The sequence below is a fragment of the Pan paniscus genome, chromosome 10 (assembly GCF_029289425.2).
Source record: "Pan paniscus chromosome 10, NHGRI_mPanPan1-v2.0_pri, whole genome shotgun sequence".
Taxonomy (NCBI): Eukaryota; Metazoa; Chordata; class Mammalia; order Primates; family Hominidae; genus Pan; species Pan paniscus.
Genome location: NC_073259.2, coordinates 44,993,127 through 45,011,250, shown reverse-complemented (window position 1 = coordinate 45,011,250; position 18,124 = coordinate 44,993,127). Strand labels below are relative to the sequence as shown.

The 18,124-nt window shown below is 43.9% G+C and overlaps 1 protein-coding gene and 1 long non-coding RNA gene across 3 annotated transcripts; one reads left to right on the top strand and one right to left on the bottom strand.

Moving 5' to 3' along the window:
* Positions 1–10,772: 10,772 nt before the first annotated feature.
* On the bottom strand, positions 10,773–15,111 carry LOC100993058 (tubulin alpha-1A chain). Of its 2 annotated transcripts, none has more exons than XM_034935932.3 (4): positions 14,971–15,111; positions 12,586–12,808; positions 12,285–12,433; positions 10,773–11,964 (listed from the first exon to the last, which is right to left on the bottom strand). In XM_034935932.3, the coding sequence occupies exons 1-4, from the start codon at positions 14,971–14,973 to the stop codon at positions 10,984–10,986; spliced, it is 1,356 nt and encodes a 451-aa protein (XP_034791823.1). In that variant the 5' UTR covers positions 14,974–15,111; the 3' UTR covers positions 10,773–10,983. The 2 variants fall into 2 exon arrangements, with proteins under 2 accessions (XP_034791823.1, XP_034791824.1); XM_034935933.4 differs by lacking the exon at positions 14,971–15,111 and adding an exon at positions 14,411–14,544.
* LOC134728486 (uncharacterized) lies at positions 15,107–16,156 on the top strand. The gene is made up of 2 exons (XR_010108927.1): positions 15,107–15,219; positions 15,700–16,156. It is a non-coding gene; the product is annotated as an uncharacterized LOC134728486 (long non-coding RNA).
* Positions 16,157–18,124: the final 1,968 nt, after the last annotated feature.

Here is an 18,124-nt window from a genome sequence, read left to right as displayed (position 1 = left end):
GTGTCTGGGACTCCAGGCACTGCCACTGCACACAGCTAATTAAATTTTTCTTTTTTCTTTTTTTTTTTTTTTTAAGAGAGACTGGGTCTTGTTATGTTGTGCAGGCTGGTCTCAAACTCCTGGCCTCAAGCGATACTCCTGCCTCAGCCTCCCAAAATGTTGATATTACAGGCATGTGCTACTGTCCACGGCAAGTGTCATTTTCTTTCTACAGCTGTTTCCTACCTCCTTACTCCATTTGCCAGATGGAAGCCTGCCCTATGTCTCAGGGTTTTTTTGTTTTTGTTTTTTGTGGTTTTTTTTGAGACAGGGTCTTGCTCTGTCGTCTAGGCTGGAGTGCAGTGATATGATCACGGCTCACTGCAGCCTTGCACTCCTGAGCTCAAGGGATCCTCCTGCCTTGGCCACCTAAGTAGCTAGGACTGCAGGGCTGCGCCACCACGCCCAGCTAATTAAAAAAAATTGTTTTGACTGGGCACATTGGCTCACGCTTGTAATACCAGCACTTTGGGAGGCCAAGGCAGGTGAATCACTTGAGGCCAGGAGTTCGAGACTAGCCTGGCCGACATGGTGAAACCCAGTTTCTACTAAAATAAAATTACAGGCCAGGCTCGGTGGCTTATGCCTGTAATCCCAGCACTTTGGGAGACTAAGGTGGGTGGATCATGAGGTCGAGAGATCGAGACCCTCCTGGCCAACATGCTGAAACACCGTCTCTACTAAAAATACAAAAATTAGCTGGGCATGGTGGCATGCGCCTGTGGTCCCAGCTACTTGGGAGGCTGAGCCAGGAGAATCGCTTGAACCCAGCAGGCGGAGGTTGCTGTGAGTCGAGATCGCACCACTGCACTCCAACCTGGCGACAGAGACTGTCTTAAAAAAAAAAAAAAAAAAAAAAAAAGTTTTTTTGTTTTTTGTTTTTTTTTAGAGATAAGGCCTCCCAAAGTGCTGGGATTACAGGCATGAGCCACTGCACCCTGCCTCAATTTTTTTTTTTTTTTTTTTTTTTTTTTTTTGAGACGGAGTTTTGCTCTTATTGCCCAGGCTGGAGTGCAATGGCGTGATCTTGGCTCACCGCAACCTCTGCCTCCCAGGTTCAAGTGATTCTCCTTCCTCAGTCTCCTGAGTAGCTGGGATTATAGGCATGTGCCACCACGCCTGGCTAATTTTGTATTTTTAGTAGAGACGAGGTTTCTCCATGTTGGTCAGGCCGGTCTCGAACTCCCACCCTCAGGTGATCCGCCTCCCTTGGCCTCCCAAAGTGCTGGGACTACAGGCATTAGCGACCACGCCCAGCCGCCTCAGTCAATTTTGATCCACTCTACCAGGTATGTTCTAACTCAACTGCAAATCACACTCACTTCCACATTGGCTGCACCATTTATGGTAAGTGAATCCATCCACTTGGTTCATGTACAAAACTATATCTTGACCAAATATAGAACTTTGGATCTACTTTTGTTCACTTTTCCTTATATAATTTTTGTGTATATATTTTCACATGTTCATATGTATATATTTAAGTGAAAACTTTTGGCCTAGCGCTCAAATACTACCCACTTTCTTCAGAGCAGTGGAAAGATGGTCCAATAAATTATCTGATTTTTTTTATCTTAGGCATCTATTTCCATTATAGCATATAATCTTTCACTTAATTGCCAAATTCAAAGCTACACTCTATTTACATATAATTCTTTTTTTTTTTTTTTTTTTTTTGAGACAGAGTATCGCTCTGTTGCCCAGGCTGGAGTGCAGTGGTGCAATCTTGGTTCACTGCAGCCTCCATCTCCCCAGTTCAGGAGATTTTCCTGCCTCAGCCTTCCATGTAGCTGGGACTACAGGCATGTACCACCACACCCAGCTAATTTTTGTATTTTCAGTAAAGACAGGGTTTCACTGTCTTGACCAGGCTGGTCTTGAACTCCAGACCTCATGATCCACCTGTGATCCACACTTGGCCTGCCAAAGTGCTGGGATTACAGGCGTGAACGACAGTGCTGGGCTAATTTACATATAATCTTAAATATAGTACTGATAATTATCAAAAACACACTGAGGCCAGGCACAGTGGCTCACATCTATAATCCGTGCACTTTGGGAGGCCAAGGCAGAAGGGTCACTTGAGCCCAGGAGTTCGAGACCAGCCTGAGCAATATAGCTGGACCCCATCTCTACAAAGTTTTTTTTTTTTTTTCTAATTAGCCAGGTGTGGGTGTGTGCACCTGTAGTCCTAGTTACTCAGGGGGCTGAAGTGAGAGCATTGCTTAAGTCCCAAATCTGAAGTTACATTGAGCGATGATTGCGCCACTGCAGTCCAGCCTGGGCAAGAGAGCAAGACCTTGCCTCTAAAAAAAAAAATGTAAAAAAACATTGAAACAAATACATTTATGAGGGATTTCCTAAAGAATGTTTATTATTTCATTTATTTAGATTAGTGGTTATAATTATTTTGGATAATCTCATGAAAACAGCATACAGTAGGCCAGGCGTGGTGGCTTACGCCTGTAATCCCAGCACTTTGGGAGGCCGAGGCAGGCGGATCACGAGGTCAGGAGATTGAAACCATCCTGGCTAACATGGTTAAACCCTGTCTCTACTAAAAAATACAAAAAGTTAGCCAAGCGTGGTGGCAGGTGCCTGTAGTCCCAGCTACTCGGGAGGCTGAGGCAGGAGAATGGTGTGAACTTGGGAGGCGGAGCTTGCAGTGAGCTGAGATAGAGCCACTGCACTCCAGCCTGGGCGACAGAGCAAGACTCTGTCTCAAAAAAGAAGAAGAAAAAGAAAACAGTATACAGTATTCTCTCTTTAGCTGTGCCTATAAGCCCTGTTTCAGTTCTCTATTGCTGTATAACCAACCACCCAAAAACGATTGACTTAAAACAGTCATTTATTATTTCTCATGATTCCATGTGGTATGTCATCTGGTTCACTCATGCAGGTGTGTTCAGCTGGGAGCCCAGCTGGGTCTGGAGTGCCTAAGATGGTTTCACTCACATGTGTGGGACCTTTGTGCTGGCTGTTGGATGGGGTGGGGTGGTTCTTTCTCACACGACCTCTCTTTCTCTTCACATGGTCTCTCATCCATTGTTACTCTAGCTCAAGTTTCTTAAATGGTGGTTTGCTTTTAAACAGGCTGGGCATGATGGCTCACTCCTGTAATCCCAGCAGTTTGGGAGGCCGAGGCAGAGGATCACTTGAGGCCAGGAGTTTGAAACCAGCCTGATTAACATAGTGAGACCCTATCTCTCGGTGTGTGTGTATGTGTATGTATATATATATATACATATATATATAAACACAACACAACTGCCAGGCTTCTTAAGTGCTTGACCTGGGTCTAGCACAGCTTCACTTTTGCACATTCTATTTGTCAAAGTCATCACAAGCCAGCTAGGGTTTAAGGAAAGGGGGATAGATTCCATCGCTCTATGGGAGAAGTAGCCTGTACCTACAGGGATGAGAGGAATGGTTAGTAGCTATCTTTGGAGAAAATTTATCATGAACATATTCACACAGAATTTTGCATACAACTTTAGGATAGTTCCCAAACCATGAGAACTATCTATGAAGTACCTGTGCTTTTCTGAGCCCTGAGTTAAGAACCCCTGTTTTAAACTATAAAGCAATTGTGGTTTATCCCAGGAATGCAAGGTTGGTTTCACATTCAAGATAAAAAAGGAGAAAACCCATGTGATCATTTTAATAGATGCACACAGAAAAATAATTTGACAAAATCTAACATCCATTTACCAAAAACAAACCAACGAACCTCTCAGCAAACTAGGAAACTAGAGAACTTCCTCTCTCTGATAAAGAGTGTCTGCGAAAACTGAGAGCTAACATCATACTTAATGGTAAAGGATATCTGCTCTCATCACCTCTAGTAATTAAGAATGAGCTGCTGCTTTAGATACTCTAAATTCTATTTCTGAATTAAGTTGGATAATCAAAGGCTTTCTTGCCTGGACTGCACTATATAGGCTTCTGGTGGAATAACTTTTTTTTATGGGATATACTCTGGTAACTTCCACAGTCTATACTGAATAGTAGCATAAAACTCAGCCCTATACACTGCTGTTCAGAGTGAAACTTTATCATCAAATAGAACCAGGTGCTGTTTTATGGTAGTCTCAAAATCAATCAACCAATCAGTCAATAATTTTAAAAAGAATCTGGCAGCACTAATCTCTATGACCAAGTTTTGTTGTTGTTGTTGTTGTTGTTGTTGTTTTGAGACAGAGTCTTGCTCTGTCACTCAGGCTGGTGTGCAATGACACAATCTGGGTTCACTGCAACCTTGGCCACCCGGGTTCAAGCAATTCTTGTGCCTCAGCCTCCCAAGTAACTGGGACTACAAGTGCACACCACCACACCCAGCAAATTTTTTTTTTTTTTTGAGATGGAGTCTTGCTCTGCCGCCCAGGCTGGAGTTGCAGTGGTGCAATCTCAGCTCACTGCAGCCTCCACCTCCCAGGTTCAAGCGATTCTCCTGTCTAAGCCTCCCAAGTAACTGGAATTACAGGTGCGTGCCACCACGCTTGGCTAATTTTTGTATCTTTAGTAGAGATGGGGGCTTCACTATGTTGGCCAGGCTGTTCTCGAACTGCTGACCTCAGGTTATTCACCTGCCTCAGCCTCCCAAAGTGCTGGGATTACAGACGTGAGCCACCCCACCTGCCCTATTTTTTTTTTTTTTTTTGAGATGGAGTCTTACTCTGTCACCAGGCTGGAGTGCAGTGTCTCGATCTTGGTTCACTGCAACATCCGCCTCCTGAATTCAAGGATTCTTCTGCCTCAGCTTCCCGAGTAGCTGGGACTACAAGCACACACCACCTCGCTCAGCTAATTTTTGTATTTTTAGTAGAGACAGGCTCTCACCATGTTGTCCAGGATGGTCTCGATCTCTTGACCTCGTGATCTGCCCTCCTTGGCCTCCCGAAGTTCTGGGATTACAGGCATGAGCCGCTGCACCCGGCCTAATTTTTTTTTTTAATAGAGATGGGGTCTTCCTATGTTGCCCAGGCTGGTCTCGAACTCGTAGCCTCAAGCATTCCACCCACCTCAGCCTCCCAAAGTGCTGGGATTACAGGCGTGAGCCACCATGCCCAGCCCCAAGTTTTTTATATTAGACATGCAATGATCATTCAATATTAGGAAATCTTTTAAAATAACTCATTATAATATGTTGAGGGGGGAAAGTCATATGTTAATCTCCAAATATTGCTGAAAAGACATTCCATAAAATTCAACATCTATTCTGATTAAAAATTTTAATAGTATAGAAATAATGTAAATATTCTCATGTTGAGATACTTTCCATATATTGAGAAAAAAATTTATTTATATATTTATTTAGAGACAAGGTCTTGCTCTGTTGCCCAGGCTGGAGTGCAGTGGTGCAATCATGGCTCACTGCAGCCTCAACCTCCCAGGCTCAAGCGATCCTCCCACTTCAACCTCCCAAAGTGATGGGATTGTAGGCTCACACCTGTAATCCCATGCCTGGCCCAGAAAAAATTTATAAAACATGTGTCTCAAGGCCAAAAACTACGTTCCAATTAAAGATATAATAAGGGATAGGATGAGCACCATAGCCAGCATTATTTGTTGTTTTATTTTTAAATATGAAGGAAATAATGTACACATGAGAAATAAAACTTATAATGGTCTCAGGATAAAATAACTTTTTGCGGTTAATTTTTTTTACATTTTAGTTATTCCACCATTCTTTTTTTTTTTTTTTTTTCTTGAGATGAAGGCTCGCTCTGTCACCCAGGCTGGATTGCAGTGGTGCGACCTCGGCTCACTGCAACCTCTGCCTCCCAGGTTCCAGCGATTCTCCTACCTCAGCCTCCAGAGTAGCTGGGATTACAGGCACATGCCACCATGCCCGGCTAATTTTTGTATTTCTTTTTTCTTTTTTGAGACAGAGTTTCACTCTTGTTGCCCAGGCTGGAGTGCAGTAGTGTGATCTCGGCTCACTGCAACTTCTGCCTCCCAGGTTCAAGCTATTCTCCTGCTTTAGCCTCCCAAGTAGTTGGGATTATAGGCGCCCACCACCATGCCTGACTAATTTTTTCTGTATTTTTAGTAGAGATGGAGTTTCACCATACTGGCCAGGCTGGTCTCGAACTCCTGACCTCAGGTCATCCACCCGAATGCTGGGATTGCAGGCGTGAGCTACCATGCCCAACCAATTTCAGTATTCTTATATCCTCATGGATTAAATGGTGGGATAAAAGTGTTTTAACATTGGCCGGTCATGGTGCCTCACACCTATAATCCTAGCACTTTGGGAGGCTAAGACGGGCAAATCGCTTGAGCCCAGGAGTTTGAGAACAGCCTGGGAAACGTGGTGAGACCCTGTCTCTACCAGAAACAACAACAACCACAACAACAAATTAGCTGGGAGTGGTAGCGTGATCCTGTAGTCCCAGCTACTTGGGAGGATGAAATGGGAAGATCACCTGAGCCTGGGAAGTCTGCAGTGAACTGAGAGAGCACCACTGCACTCTAGCCTAAGCAACGGAATGAGACCCTGTCTCAAAAAAATATATAAAAATAAAGTGTTTTGGCCGGGCATGGTAGCTCATGTCTATAATCCCAGCACTTTGGGAGGCCGAGGCAGATGGATCACCTGAGGTCAGGAGTTTGAGACCAGCCTGGCCAGCATGGTGAAACCCTGTCTCTACTAAAAATACAAAAATTAGCTGGGCGTGGTGTCAGGCACCTGTAATCCCAGCTACTCGGTAGGCTGAGGCAGGAGAATCACTTGAACCCCGGGAGGTGGAGGTTGCAGTGAGCCGAGATTGTGCCATTGTACTCCAGCCTGGGAGACAATTGCAAAACTCCGTCTCAAAAAAAAAAAAAGTGTTTTAACATTAACAATCCAATTTAAAAATGGGCAGAGAACTTGAAAAGGCATTTCTCCAAAGAAGATATACAACTGGCTAATAAGCAAACAAAAAGATGGTCAACATTACTAATCATTAGGGAAATGCAAATTAAAACTACAACCACTTCATATTAGAATGGCTTCTATTGAAAAAAAAAAACAGAAAATAAACCTGGGGAACATAGCAAGACCCTGTCTGTACAAAAAATGCAAAAATTAGCCTGGTGTGGTGGCATGCTTGGAGTCCTAACTACTCAGGAGGCTGAGACAGGAGGATCACTTGAGCCCTGGAGTTAGAGGTTACGGTGAGCTATGATCCCACCACTGCACTCCAGCCTGGGTAACAGAGTGAGACTTCATTTCTTAAGAAAACCACACACACGCACATTCAGAAAATATGATCTAGCAATTCTACTTCTGTGTATATACCCAAAAAAACTGAAAACAGGATCTGGAAGAGATCCTTGTATACCCATAGTCATAGCAGCATTATTCACAAAAGTCAACAGGTGAAAGCAATTCAAGTGTCCATGGATGAATGAATGAGTAAAAAAAAAAAAAAAAAAAAAACTAGTATATACACACAATGGAATATTATTGAGCCTTAAATAGGAAGTAAATTCTGACACATGCTACAACATGGATGAACTTTGAGGACATTGTGCTAAGTGAAATAAGCCAGTTACAAAAAAGACAAATACTGTATGATTCTACCTATGTAAGGTACCTAGAATAGTCAAATTCATAGAGACAAAGGAGAATGCTGTTTGCCAGGGGCTGTGGAGACGGAGGAATGATAAGTTGTTTGACAGGTATAGAGTTTAAGTTTTGTAAGAAGAAAGAATTCTGGGCCGGGCGCAGTGGCTCACGCCTGTAACCCCAGCACTTTGGGGAGCCGAGGCGGGCGGATCACGAGGTCAGGAGATCGAGACCATCCTGGCTAACACGGTGAAACCCTGTCTCTACTAAAAATACAAAAAAATTAGCTGGGCGTGGTGGCGGGCGCCTGTAGTCCCAGCTACTCGGGAGGCTGAGGCAGGAGAATGGCACGAACCCGGGAGGCGGAGCTTGCGGTGAGCCAAGATCGCGCCACTGCACTCCAGCCTGGGCGACAGAGCTAGACTGCGTCTCAAAAAAAAAAAAAAAAAAAAGAAAGAATTCTGGAGATTGGTTGCAACAACAAGTGAATATATTTAGCAATACTGAACTGCATACTTCAAGAATTGTTAAGGTGGCTGGTACACTCGCTCACGCCTGTAATCCAGCATTTTGGGAGGCTGAGGTGGGAGGATCACTTGAGCTCAGGAGATCGAGACCAGCCTGGGCAACATGGCAAAACTCTGTCTCTACAAAAATAAAAAAAGTAGCCAGGCACGGTGGCTCATAGGCCTGTGCTCCCGGCTACTCTGGCTGCTGAGGCAGGAGGATTGCTTGAACCTGGGAGGTAGAAGTTGCAATGAGCCAGATCATGCCACTGCAGCCTGGGCAACAGAGTGAGACCCTGTCTCAAAAAAAATATAAAAAAGAAAGAAAGAAAGAAAGAGAGAATTCCCCTTTCTGCAGTTAAGACACCAACCTGATATTTGGTTAGATTTATTTGTTTCATTTTGTTTTCCATTTTTAAGGATTTTTTTCCACCTTAATTCTCTCTTATATAACATAGTTACATGTTTCTATAGTTAAATGACACAACAAATGCATCAGAAGAAGTGCAGTTAGATCATGTTCTCTCCCCATTGGCAATCATTTTTCTTAGTGCTTGATTTATACTTCCATTGTGTGTTTGTTTCTAAAATTGTGGTAAGATATACATATAACAGGCTGGGCGTCGTGGCTCACACCCGTCATCCTAGCACTTTGGAGGTTGAGGCAGGAGGATTGCTTGAGTCCAGGAGTTGGAGACGAGCCTGGGCAACATAGTGAGACCCTGCCTCTACAAAATACACAAAAACATTAGCTGGGCATGGTGGCGTGGTCCCAGCTACTTGGGAGGCTGAGGTGGATCGCTTGAGCCTGACGTTGCAGTGAGCTGAGATCGCACCACTGCACTCCAACCTGGGTGACAGAGTGAGACCCTGTCTCAAAAAATATATATATATATGTGTGTGTATATATATATATATATATTATATATATATAAATATAAAATAACATTTCCCATTATAACATAATTTTTTTTTTTTTGAGATGGAGTCTTGCTCTGTCACCCAGGCTGGAGTGCAGTGGCGTGATCTTGGCTCATTGCAACCTCCACCACCCGGGTTCAAGCGATTCTGTCGCCTCAGCCTCCCGAGTAGCTGGGATTACAGGTGTCCGCCACCACACCCAGCTAATTTTTGTATTTTTTAGTAGAGATGGTGTTTCACCATGTTGGCCAGGCTAGTCTCGAACTCCTGACCTCAAATGATCCTCCCACCTCAGCCTCCCAAAGTGCTGGGACTACAGGCGTGAGGCACCGCACCCAGCCCATCTTGATGTATTTCTTTTTTTGAGATGGAGTTTTGCTCAAGCTGGACTGCAATGGTGCGATCTCGGTTCACTGCAACCTCCACCTCCAGGGTTCAAGTGATTCTCTCTGAGTAGCTGGGATTACAGGCGTGTGTCACCATGCCTGGCTAATTTTTGCATTTTTAGTAGAGACAGGGTTTCACCATGTTAACCAGGATGGTCTCGATCTCCTGACCTCGTGATCTGCCCGCCCCGGCCTCCCAAAGTGCTGGGATTATAGGCATGAGCCACTGTGCCCGGCCCAGTCTCAGGTATTTCTTCATAGCAGCATGAAAATGAACTAATATGTATCCCAGAACCAGAAAATGTGAGAGTAGGAAGACAATTTACTGAACTTGGGAATAGACACTTTTGGTCAGTTGGTCTGGAGCAGAGCTCTACTGTTGGACAAATCCTAAGTCCAAAACATTTTTTGTGTTGGTGCTAATGCATGCAATTGCACTATTAGGGCTTTATTATTTGAAGTTATTGGCCCACATTAACTTGGAGAATTAACTTTCAGATATCTAATTAACACATTAGAGTGAATAAATGTATCAGGCTTTTCCAACATGACATTCAGCTTAAAATAGGTTTGGAAAGAAGGTAAAGAACTAAGTCTAGCATAGGGCTGCTTGCTTCGAGAGCAGATTTGTTTTGGGAACCCTGGGCAGAAGAGGCATAATGGCACTAGACACATACCAAGGAGCGGAGGGCACATGAAAAACTGATGCATTTGGAATATTCACCATTTTATGTTAGTTACATAAGATTCAGCAGCCAACCAGATTTTGGCTATGTGTTACCAACTTTCAACTCTAAAAAGTACTGGCAGTTTAAATAACTTTATTATAATAATGAGGTAAAAACTTAATAGTATGAGCCGGGCACAGTGGTTCACGCCTGTAATCCCAGCACTTAGGGAGGCCGAGGCAAGCGGATCACTGGAGGTCAGGAGTTTGAGACCAGCCTGACCATCATTGTGAAACCCAGTCTCCACTAAAAATACAAAAATTAGTCAGGTGTGGTGGTGGATGCCTGTAATCCTAGCTACTTGGGAGGCTGAGGCAGGAGAAGCTCTTGAACCCAGGAGGATGAGGTTGCAGTGAGCCCAGATCGTACCACTGCACTCCAGCCTGGGCAACAGAACAAGACTCCATCTCACAAAAAAAAAAAAAAAAAAAAAGTACATGATGCTCTGTAATGGTAATCTTTAGATATACATTTTGTGTTTCACAAATAAAAGTTTTAAATTACTAAGATACCTTAAATACAAACGTCACTTCCTAGGATATGTATAAACCACAGGCAACACTTATTTTTTATTCTCAATGCACTAAATACATGAAAAACTTCAGACACCCAGATAGAAAACACAGGACTGAATTCATTTAAGACAGGGAATACTTTATTCAAAACCCATCACAGAAATGGACAGCTTGGGTCTGTAACAAAGCATTCATGTTTTAGAGCATAGGTCAGTAATTGTATATGAGAGCATACACTGCTACATACAAATTAACTGATCAGACCACAACTTTTCAATGTTTAAAACAGAATAAGCTTCCCTGTAAAAGCAGCACCTTTGTGACATTTTAACTTTAGTATTCCTCTCCTTCTTCCTCACCCTCTCCTTCAACAGAATCCACACCAACCTCCTCATAATCCTTCTCAAGGGCAGCCATGTCCTCACGGGCCTCTGAAAACTCGCCTTCCTCCATCCCCTCACCCACGTACCAGTGAACAAAGGCACGCTTGGCATACATCAGGTCAAACTTGTGGTCCAGGCGAGCCCAGGCCTCAGCAATGGCTGTGGTGTTGCTCAGCATGCACACAGCTCTCTGTACCTTGGCCAGGTCTCCACCAGGCACCACAGTGGGAGGCTGGTAGTTGATGCCAACCTTGAAGCCAGTGGGGCACCAATCCACAAACTGGATGGTACGCTTGGTCTTGATGGTGGCAATGGCAGCATTGACATCTTTGGGAACCACGTCACCACGGTACAACAGGCAGCAAGCCATGTATTTACCATGGCGAGGGTCACATTTCACCATCTGGTTGGCTGGCTCAAAGCAAGCATTGGTGATCTCTGCTACAGAAAGCTGTTCATGGTAGGCTTTCTCAGCAGAGATGACAGGGGCATATGTGGCCAGAGGGAAGTGGATGCGGGGATAGGGCACCAGGTTGGTCTGGAATTCTGTCAGGTCAACATTCAGGGCTCCATCAAATCTCAGGGAAGCAGTGATGGAGGACACAATTTGACCTATTAACCTATTCAGGTTAGTATAGGTTGGACGCTCAATATCAAGGTTTCTACGACAGATGTCATAGATGGCCTCATTGTCTACCATGAAGGCACAATCAGAGTGCTCCAGGGTGGTGTGGGTGGTGAGGATGGAGTTGTAGGGCTCAACTACAGCTGTGGAAACCTGGGGCGCCGGGTAAATGGAGAACTCCAGCTTGGACTTCTTGCCATAATCAACTGAGAGACGTTCCATGAGCAGGGAGGTGAACCCAGAACCAGTTCCCCCACCAAAGCTGTGGAAAACCAAGAAGCCCTGGAGACCCGTGCACTGGTCGGCCTATAACAAAAGAGAGGAACAGAGGAAAGGTTAAGTTTTTATTCTTTGTAGTACAATCATAGTAAATATATTTTCACTTTTCATACATCTTCCAGGACTTAGATCTTATTTTGACAAATGCTTTTTAAAAAATTCTCGTTAACATTTACAAAATGACACCAAATAGTTCATTTTAACTGAATTTTAAAAACCCCAAAAGAATGACTCATTCCACTCTTTATTAAAATAACAGTTCAATTCTGTACTTGAAAAAAAAAAGCATTATTTCAAATGTGTTCTTTAGGCTCATTAATTTACTTTATTCTTGAAAAGAAACATACCAGCTTGCGAATTCGGTCCAACACGAGGTCAATGATCTCCTTGCCAATGGTGTAGTGCCCTCGGGCATAGTTATTGGCAGCATCTTCCTTGCCTGTGATGAGTTGCTCAGGGTGGAAGAGCTGGCGGTAGGTGCCAGTGCGAACTTCATCTGGAGAACATGATGGGGGAGGAGCACGGGGGAGGAGGAGGAGGGACGAGGAGCGGGGAGGGAGAGTGGGTGAGTGACCAGCGGAGCCCCCCAGGACAGACCTCCTGTCCCAGCACCCTGGGATCTCACTTGGGTTACTGAGGTCAACTCACCAATGACTGTGGGTTCCAAGTCTACAAACACTGCCCGGGGCACATGCTTGCCAGCACCCGTCTCACTGAAGAAGGTGTTGAAGGAATCATCTCCTCCCCCAATGGTCTTGTCACTTGGCATCTGGCCATCGGGCTGGATGCCGTGTTCCAGGCAGTAGAGCTCCCAGCAGGCATTGCCAATCTGGACACCAGCCTGGCCAACGTGGATGGAGATGCACTCACGCTGTGGGGAGGAAAAGTGAAAAAATTATAAAATTAAGGTGTATTAGCATTTCAAACTTATAGGAAATTTCAAAAATATTTCTAATAATATATAGATATTTTTCAAAATTATTTGAGGTCATATCCCCAGCACGATACAAAGATTAAGGAAAATCACCTGCTACAAATGCTGCATATGGGTGTGGTCTGAATAATGATGCCGCCTTGGCCCTGTTCAGCACGTGGTACCAGCCCATTGTGCCTACTACCATGCTTGAATAGAAGATTTTTCATATTTAAAAAGTATTCAGTATTCAAAGCACAAATTTTGTAAAATGAAGTAAATCCAATTATGACTTAATTGGGATTAATTTTACTGCTTTCTTCCCTTTTAAATAAAGATGAAAGTTTCCTCTGAATAGGACTTGATATTATAACACGGACATCTGTACTGCAGCTGAGGCAAGAAGCCACACCCTTCTGCAGTCTGTCTGCAGAATCCATCAATACCAGGAGTTTAGATAAGGTCTGCCTTCTGCATTGCTGCATTGCTGTATTTGCTGTGCCTGGTGCTAGCCTGTACTGTCTGCTACATTATTTAACAGAGCAAGCTCTATTTCCAGCAACTGCCTACATGATCTCATTGTGCTGTTTTGCCAGTTTTCCTCCTCTGACCCCGCCCGGGACCATGTGCCTGATTGAAATGAATTAATTAAGATGTACTAGAACAAAAGACAACGGGATGCGGAGTATAATTCTTCTTTGTCTGTAGCAATTTCATTATTTTTTTTTAAAAAGGTTTTTCCAGATCTTCTCCACTGTAAAAGCTGAAAAATTATCCGTATCTTAACACACACACACACAAAAGTTCCTAAGTTAGAAACAAGCATCACATGAAAAGGTACCAAACAAAGAATAAAAGCCCAGTGGAAGGATAATGAAATATTTATTTAAAACAACAAAATAGTATTTTCATCCTGAGATTCTCTACCCATCACATAATATTCATATTCTTTGCATCCAACAGAGGTTTTCTTCTCTGTGGTCTTTACGGCTACCACTTTCATTGTCTATTCGATGATGTGGTGGGGGCGGGGCGGGGCGGGGGAGCGGCGGGGAAGGGCGTTTCCCTGGGTCCTGACCATCAGGGTACCCTGGGGCTCACAAAGTGGGCTTTCTCCCTCGCTGAACGTGCAGTCCAGACAGACACACACACACACACACACACACACACACACACACACACACACACTTCAGTCGGTCAGGGCAGGGCGTCCCACAGAGACACACACACACACACACACACACACACACACACTCTTCAGTCGGTCAGGGCAGGGCGTCCCCAGACCAGACATTAAAGAGCTTGTGAAGTGAATTATGATTTTGCTCAAGAAAAAAAAAAAGTCATCTAACTTATAATAGTGAAGAAAACCCTTTTGGAGCCTACAGTTCCGCAATGATGAAAGGTTTTTTGTTTTTTTTTTAAGTCAGCTCCTGACAGAAGAGGTTCAGTGAGGGCGAACCCCGCCCAGTGGCTCCAACGCCATAGAAGCCAGAAACAAACAACCCCGCCCCTGCGCCGCCCTGACACCCGCTGCCGGGGGCTCCGGCAGAAACTCACCATGTTTTCCCGGGAATGTGTGGGTATCTTTCCAAAACGCCAACGACCGCGAAGGGTCTTCCCACGCTAACCCTAGGCTGCGCTTTGTTTCCGTTCCCCCTCCCACGTCCCCCAGCTCGCCCAACGCCCCCGCTCTTTTTGGGTGCCTCCTCCTCTCCCGGTCCCCAGAGAACAACGCGAGACAGAAAGCGGCCCCTCAGCAGCAGCGAAACCGTGCGCACAGACACGGGGCCCAGCCGGGACGCCCCAGACCCCTCGGTCGCGGCAGACGGGCTGCCCGCGGCCCCCGAAAGTCTCTCGGATAACACAGGCGCCTAGGCGCCGCCTTTGTTCCTCCCCAGCGCTCTGTTGCGCCCTGGGCGCAGTACTGGCCCGGTTCCTGCACCCGCACTGCGGCGGCGGCGGGGCTTGAGGATTTGGGGCTAAGCTAAACCTCACAAAACATACCACCACCCTCGCCCAGAGAGCTTACGAAAGAAAAGAGCTTAAAGGTTTTCCAAGTAGAGCCTGGGGGCGCTGACTCCACCCAACGGCCACAAAGAGCCGAAGCCGATTCTCACCATGGTTGCTGCTTCGCGACTGCCGAGCTGATGGCGGAGACGAAGAGGAGAGGTTGTTGCTTCTTACAGCGCGACTCTTAGGCGGTCGATGTAAGAGAACCTGCGGCACATGGGCGGATGCGGCTCCCTATATACAACTCGGTCACCATGGGGATGGGCCGGGGCCTTTTCCTGTTGGTCCAGACCCCCAATCTGCCCAGAGAAGCCATGACAGGAGACTGGTGATTGGTGCAAGCGACGTGGGATGAGGTAATCTCTCCCCCACCCCTTTTTCTCTAGCATCTGTACACTGTTTGCATCCTTTAGACAAAGAGACCGTGCAGAAGCAGTCGGCCGAGCATCCATTATGGGGCGGGGTTGGGGAGGGGCGGAAGGAGAAGAAAGGGGACTGGGGTTAGACTTTATGTTGCTTAAACCTCAAACTGCAGTTAAAATTATCTATGTGAGGTTTTTTTCCCCCTACCCTTAATAACAATTTATGTTTAGATTAAATATTTAAAGGAAAATTACTGCCAGCCCCTCCCTCGTAGTATATTAAACTCGACTACATTTTGTTAGGGTTCAACATCTCTAATTGCTTTAAACATAAAGTGGGAGAGAAAATGGGCATGATGCTCAAAATGGCCTGGGTATATGTGATTTTTTTAATTTAAAAAAAGATTTAGCCATACAGTCATTCCAAATGGTTTCTCAGGTTCAACTAACTTATTTTCAAAGCTTCTTTTGCAGGCACACGCACACCCGAATAGCTAAACAAAACTGGAAGATGGAAAGAATAACCATATTAAATAAAGAAGCGAACAAATAGTTCTAACATGGCAATAATCAAGAGCAAGTGAACGTAGAGTAGTTATAATGGTTTACTAGAGGTATTCTTTTATGAGAAGTCTATGTAACACATTTTGTATGGTACATTGTCCTTTGGAATGAATCATCTTTCCTGATAGAAAATTGGGAAAATACAAGGAGAAATAATTGAGCTCAGAAGTTAGTACTACATGTGTGCAGTTACATATCTGAATTGGACTTTTGTCTGGAAAGTAACAAGCAAAATAATAGTAATAACCAATACACCAAATTAAAAAGAAGAGAATAATATAATGTAAAAAGACAATTTTGCAATGTCGCCTCCATCCACAGACAACTGTGAAACATCAGCTCAATAAACGCATTTCCTTTTTATGTAGTTCTTATGTCAATTTGGTAAACATCCTCCTGCGAGTGGGCTTCTAACTGTGGGAATTTTAGCCGGCCTCACACCCTTGCTATTCAGCTAGAGACTCTGGTGGTTGCTCAGTTGTCCCTTGGGACAAAAAGGCTTTGCTTTCACTCCTAGGAAATAAATTGGAGTAAAATTATCTTGATATTTAGGAAGCCTCCATTCTCAGCAACGATCCGGAGTAAGTCACTGGACTTCGTACCACTGGATGTTGGTGATGAAATTTCAGAGGTAAATAAGTTTGGCCACTAAAGTTGAAAATTTATTTTTTACAAATTTCTCCTTTTGGTTTTCAGAGACAAATTTTCAGGGTCTGCAGCACTACTCACACAGTGCTCTGCGGAGCCCATTCATTCCTGCTAGGCTGGCAGGCTAAGAAGAGCGTGGGAGGGAGGGACTTGAGAATACAGCTGCTGCAGGTTGTGGTGTGACAATGGCGACCACAGATTTTTCTAGCCTGCCATCCACAGTTCTGCTTTACTTGATCAATTTTGCTTCAGTAATATTCTCTGGAAAAAAATAATATCCAAAATGCAAAAATCATTTTATCTACTTATTGTATATTTCCTAGGAAAAAATAATCCTCAACATCATCTTATCTCCACTTCTTTAGCAAAAAAAAAAAAAGTATATTTCAGAAGAGACAGGAGGATTAGGTATTTGAATGCTTCTTTCAGAACCCAGAAATATATTTAACAAAAATAAGAATTAAATGGCATAAGGAAGCATAAGGATTAATAAGTAGCTCATTCAAAATACTTTCACAATTTTAATAATAAAATATATCAGACACTATTGGACTATAGTAACATGTACAAGTCTTTTTGGAATGAGAAGCAGAGTTTGAACATTATTTTCTTTACAATATAAAAAGATTAATTAAGAAATATGTCATTTATCCAATAGTCTCAGTTCTTTATGCAATTTCCAAAGGATTAAATAAAAGAGAGGAGGGTTCACGTGGTTGATTCTTTGAAATTCTATCTCAGAGCCATTCTGTTCCTTATGTAAATGAGGGTTATTCCCTCCGCTTGGGCATATGTAACAAGATCTAGGTCAGAAATAGACTATTTAGGCACTGATAATCTCAAATATATAAACAAGAGATCGGGGAAATAACTAATCTATAATTTTTGTTCTTTATTATCTGATTTAATAGCACTCAAACTGTGGAAAGGAAAACAATACTTTTTTTACTAGTTCATCTCTTATTTTTATTGCCATTTAAAAAAATTTGACATCAATATACATGTACAAGTATTCTGCTAATGGATTCATTCTTGTACACAGTAAGATTAGCATAAAACATTCTTTCATAATATTTGTAGAATTTTAATCATTTATTCACATGTCTACATTTCTCCTCCATTAAAATGTAAGTCCTAATTCCTGTCAAAGTGCCTAACTACAGTAGACGTTATACACTACGTTTGCTCAATTAAATGAACAGCTCTCTGTGCAGTTTCTTTCTTTCTTTCTTTCTTTTTTTTGAGATGGAGTCTCATTCGGTTGCCCAGGCTGGAGTGCAGTGACATGATCTCAGCTCACTGCAACTTCCGCATCCCGAGTTCAAGCGATTCTCCTGCCTCAACCTCCCAAGTAGCTGGGATTACAGGTGCTGGCCACCACACCCAGATAATTTTTGTGTTTTTAGTAGAGACGGGGTTTCGCCATGTTGGCCAGTCTGGTCTTGAACTCCTGACTTCAGGTGATCCACCTGCCTCAGCCTCCTAAAGTGCTAGGATTACAGGCATGATCCATGGTGCCCGGCCTGTGCAGATTTTCATTACCTATTATCATGCTTAGTAATGTAAAGATATTGGCCAGAGCGGTGGCTTACTCCTGTAATCCCAGCACTTTGGGAGGCCAAGGTGGTGGGCCACCTGAGGTTAGGAGTTTGAGACCAGCCTGGACAACATGGTGAAACCCTGTCTC

Excerpts from the sequence above, each read along its gene's own strand:
- LOC100993058 (XM_034935932.3), bottom strand. Across the intron at positions 12,434-12,585 it reads CTTGGAACCCACAGTCATTG|ATGAAGTTCGCACTGGCACC; the intron begins GTGAGTTGACCT and ends CATGTTCTCCAG. Across the intron at positions 11,965-12,284 it reads TGGACCGAATTCGCAAGCTG|GCCGACCAGTGCACGGGTCT; the intron begins GTATGTTTCTTT and ends CTTTTGTTATAG.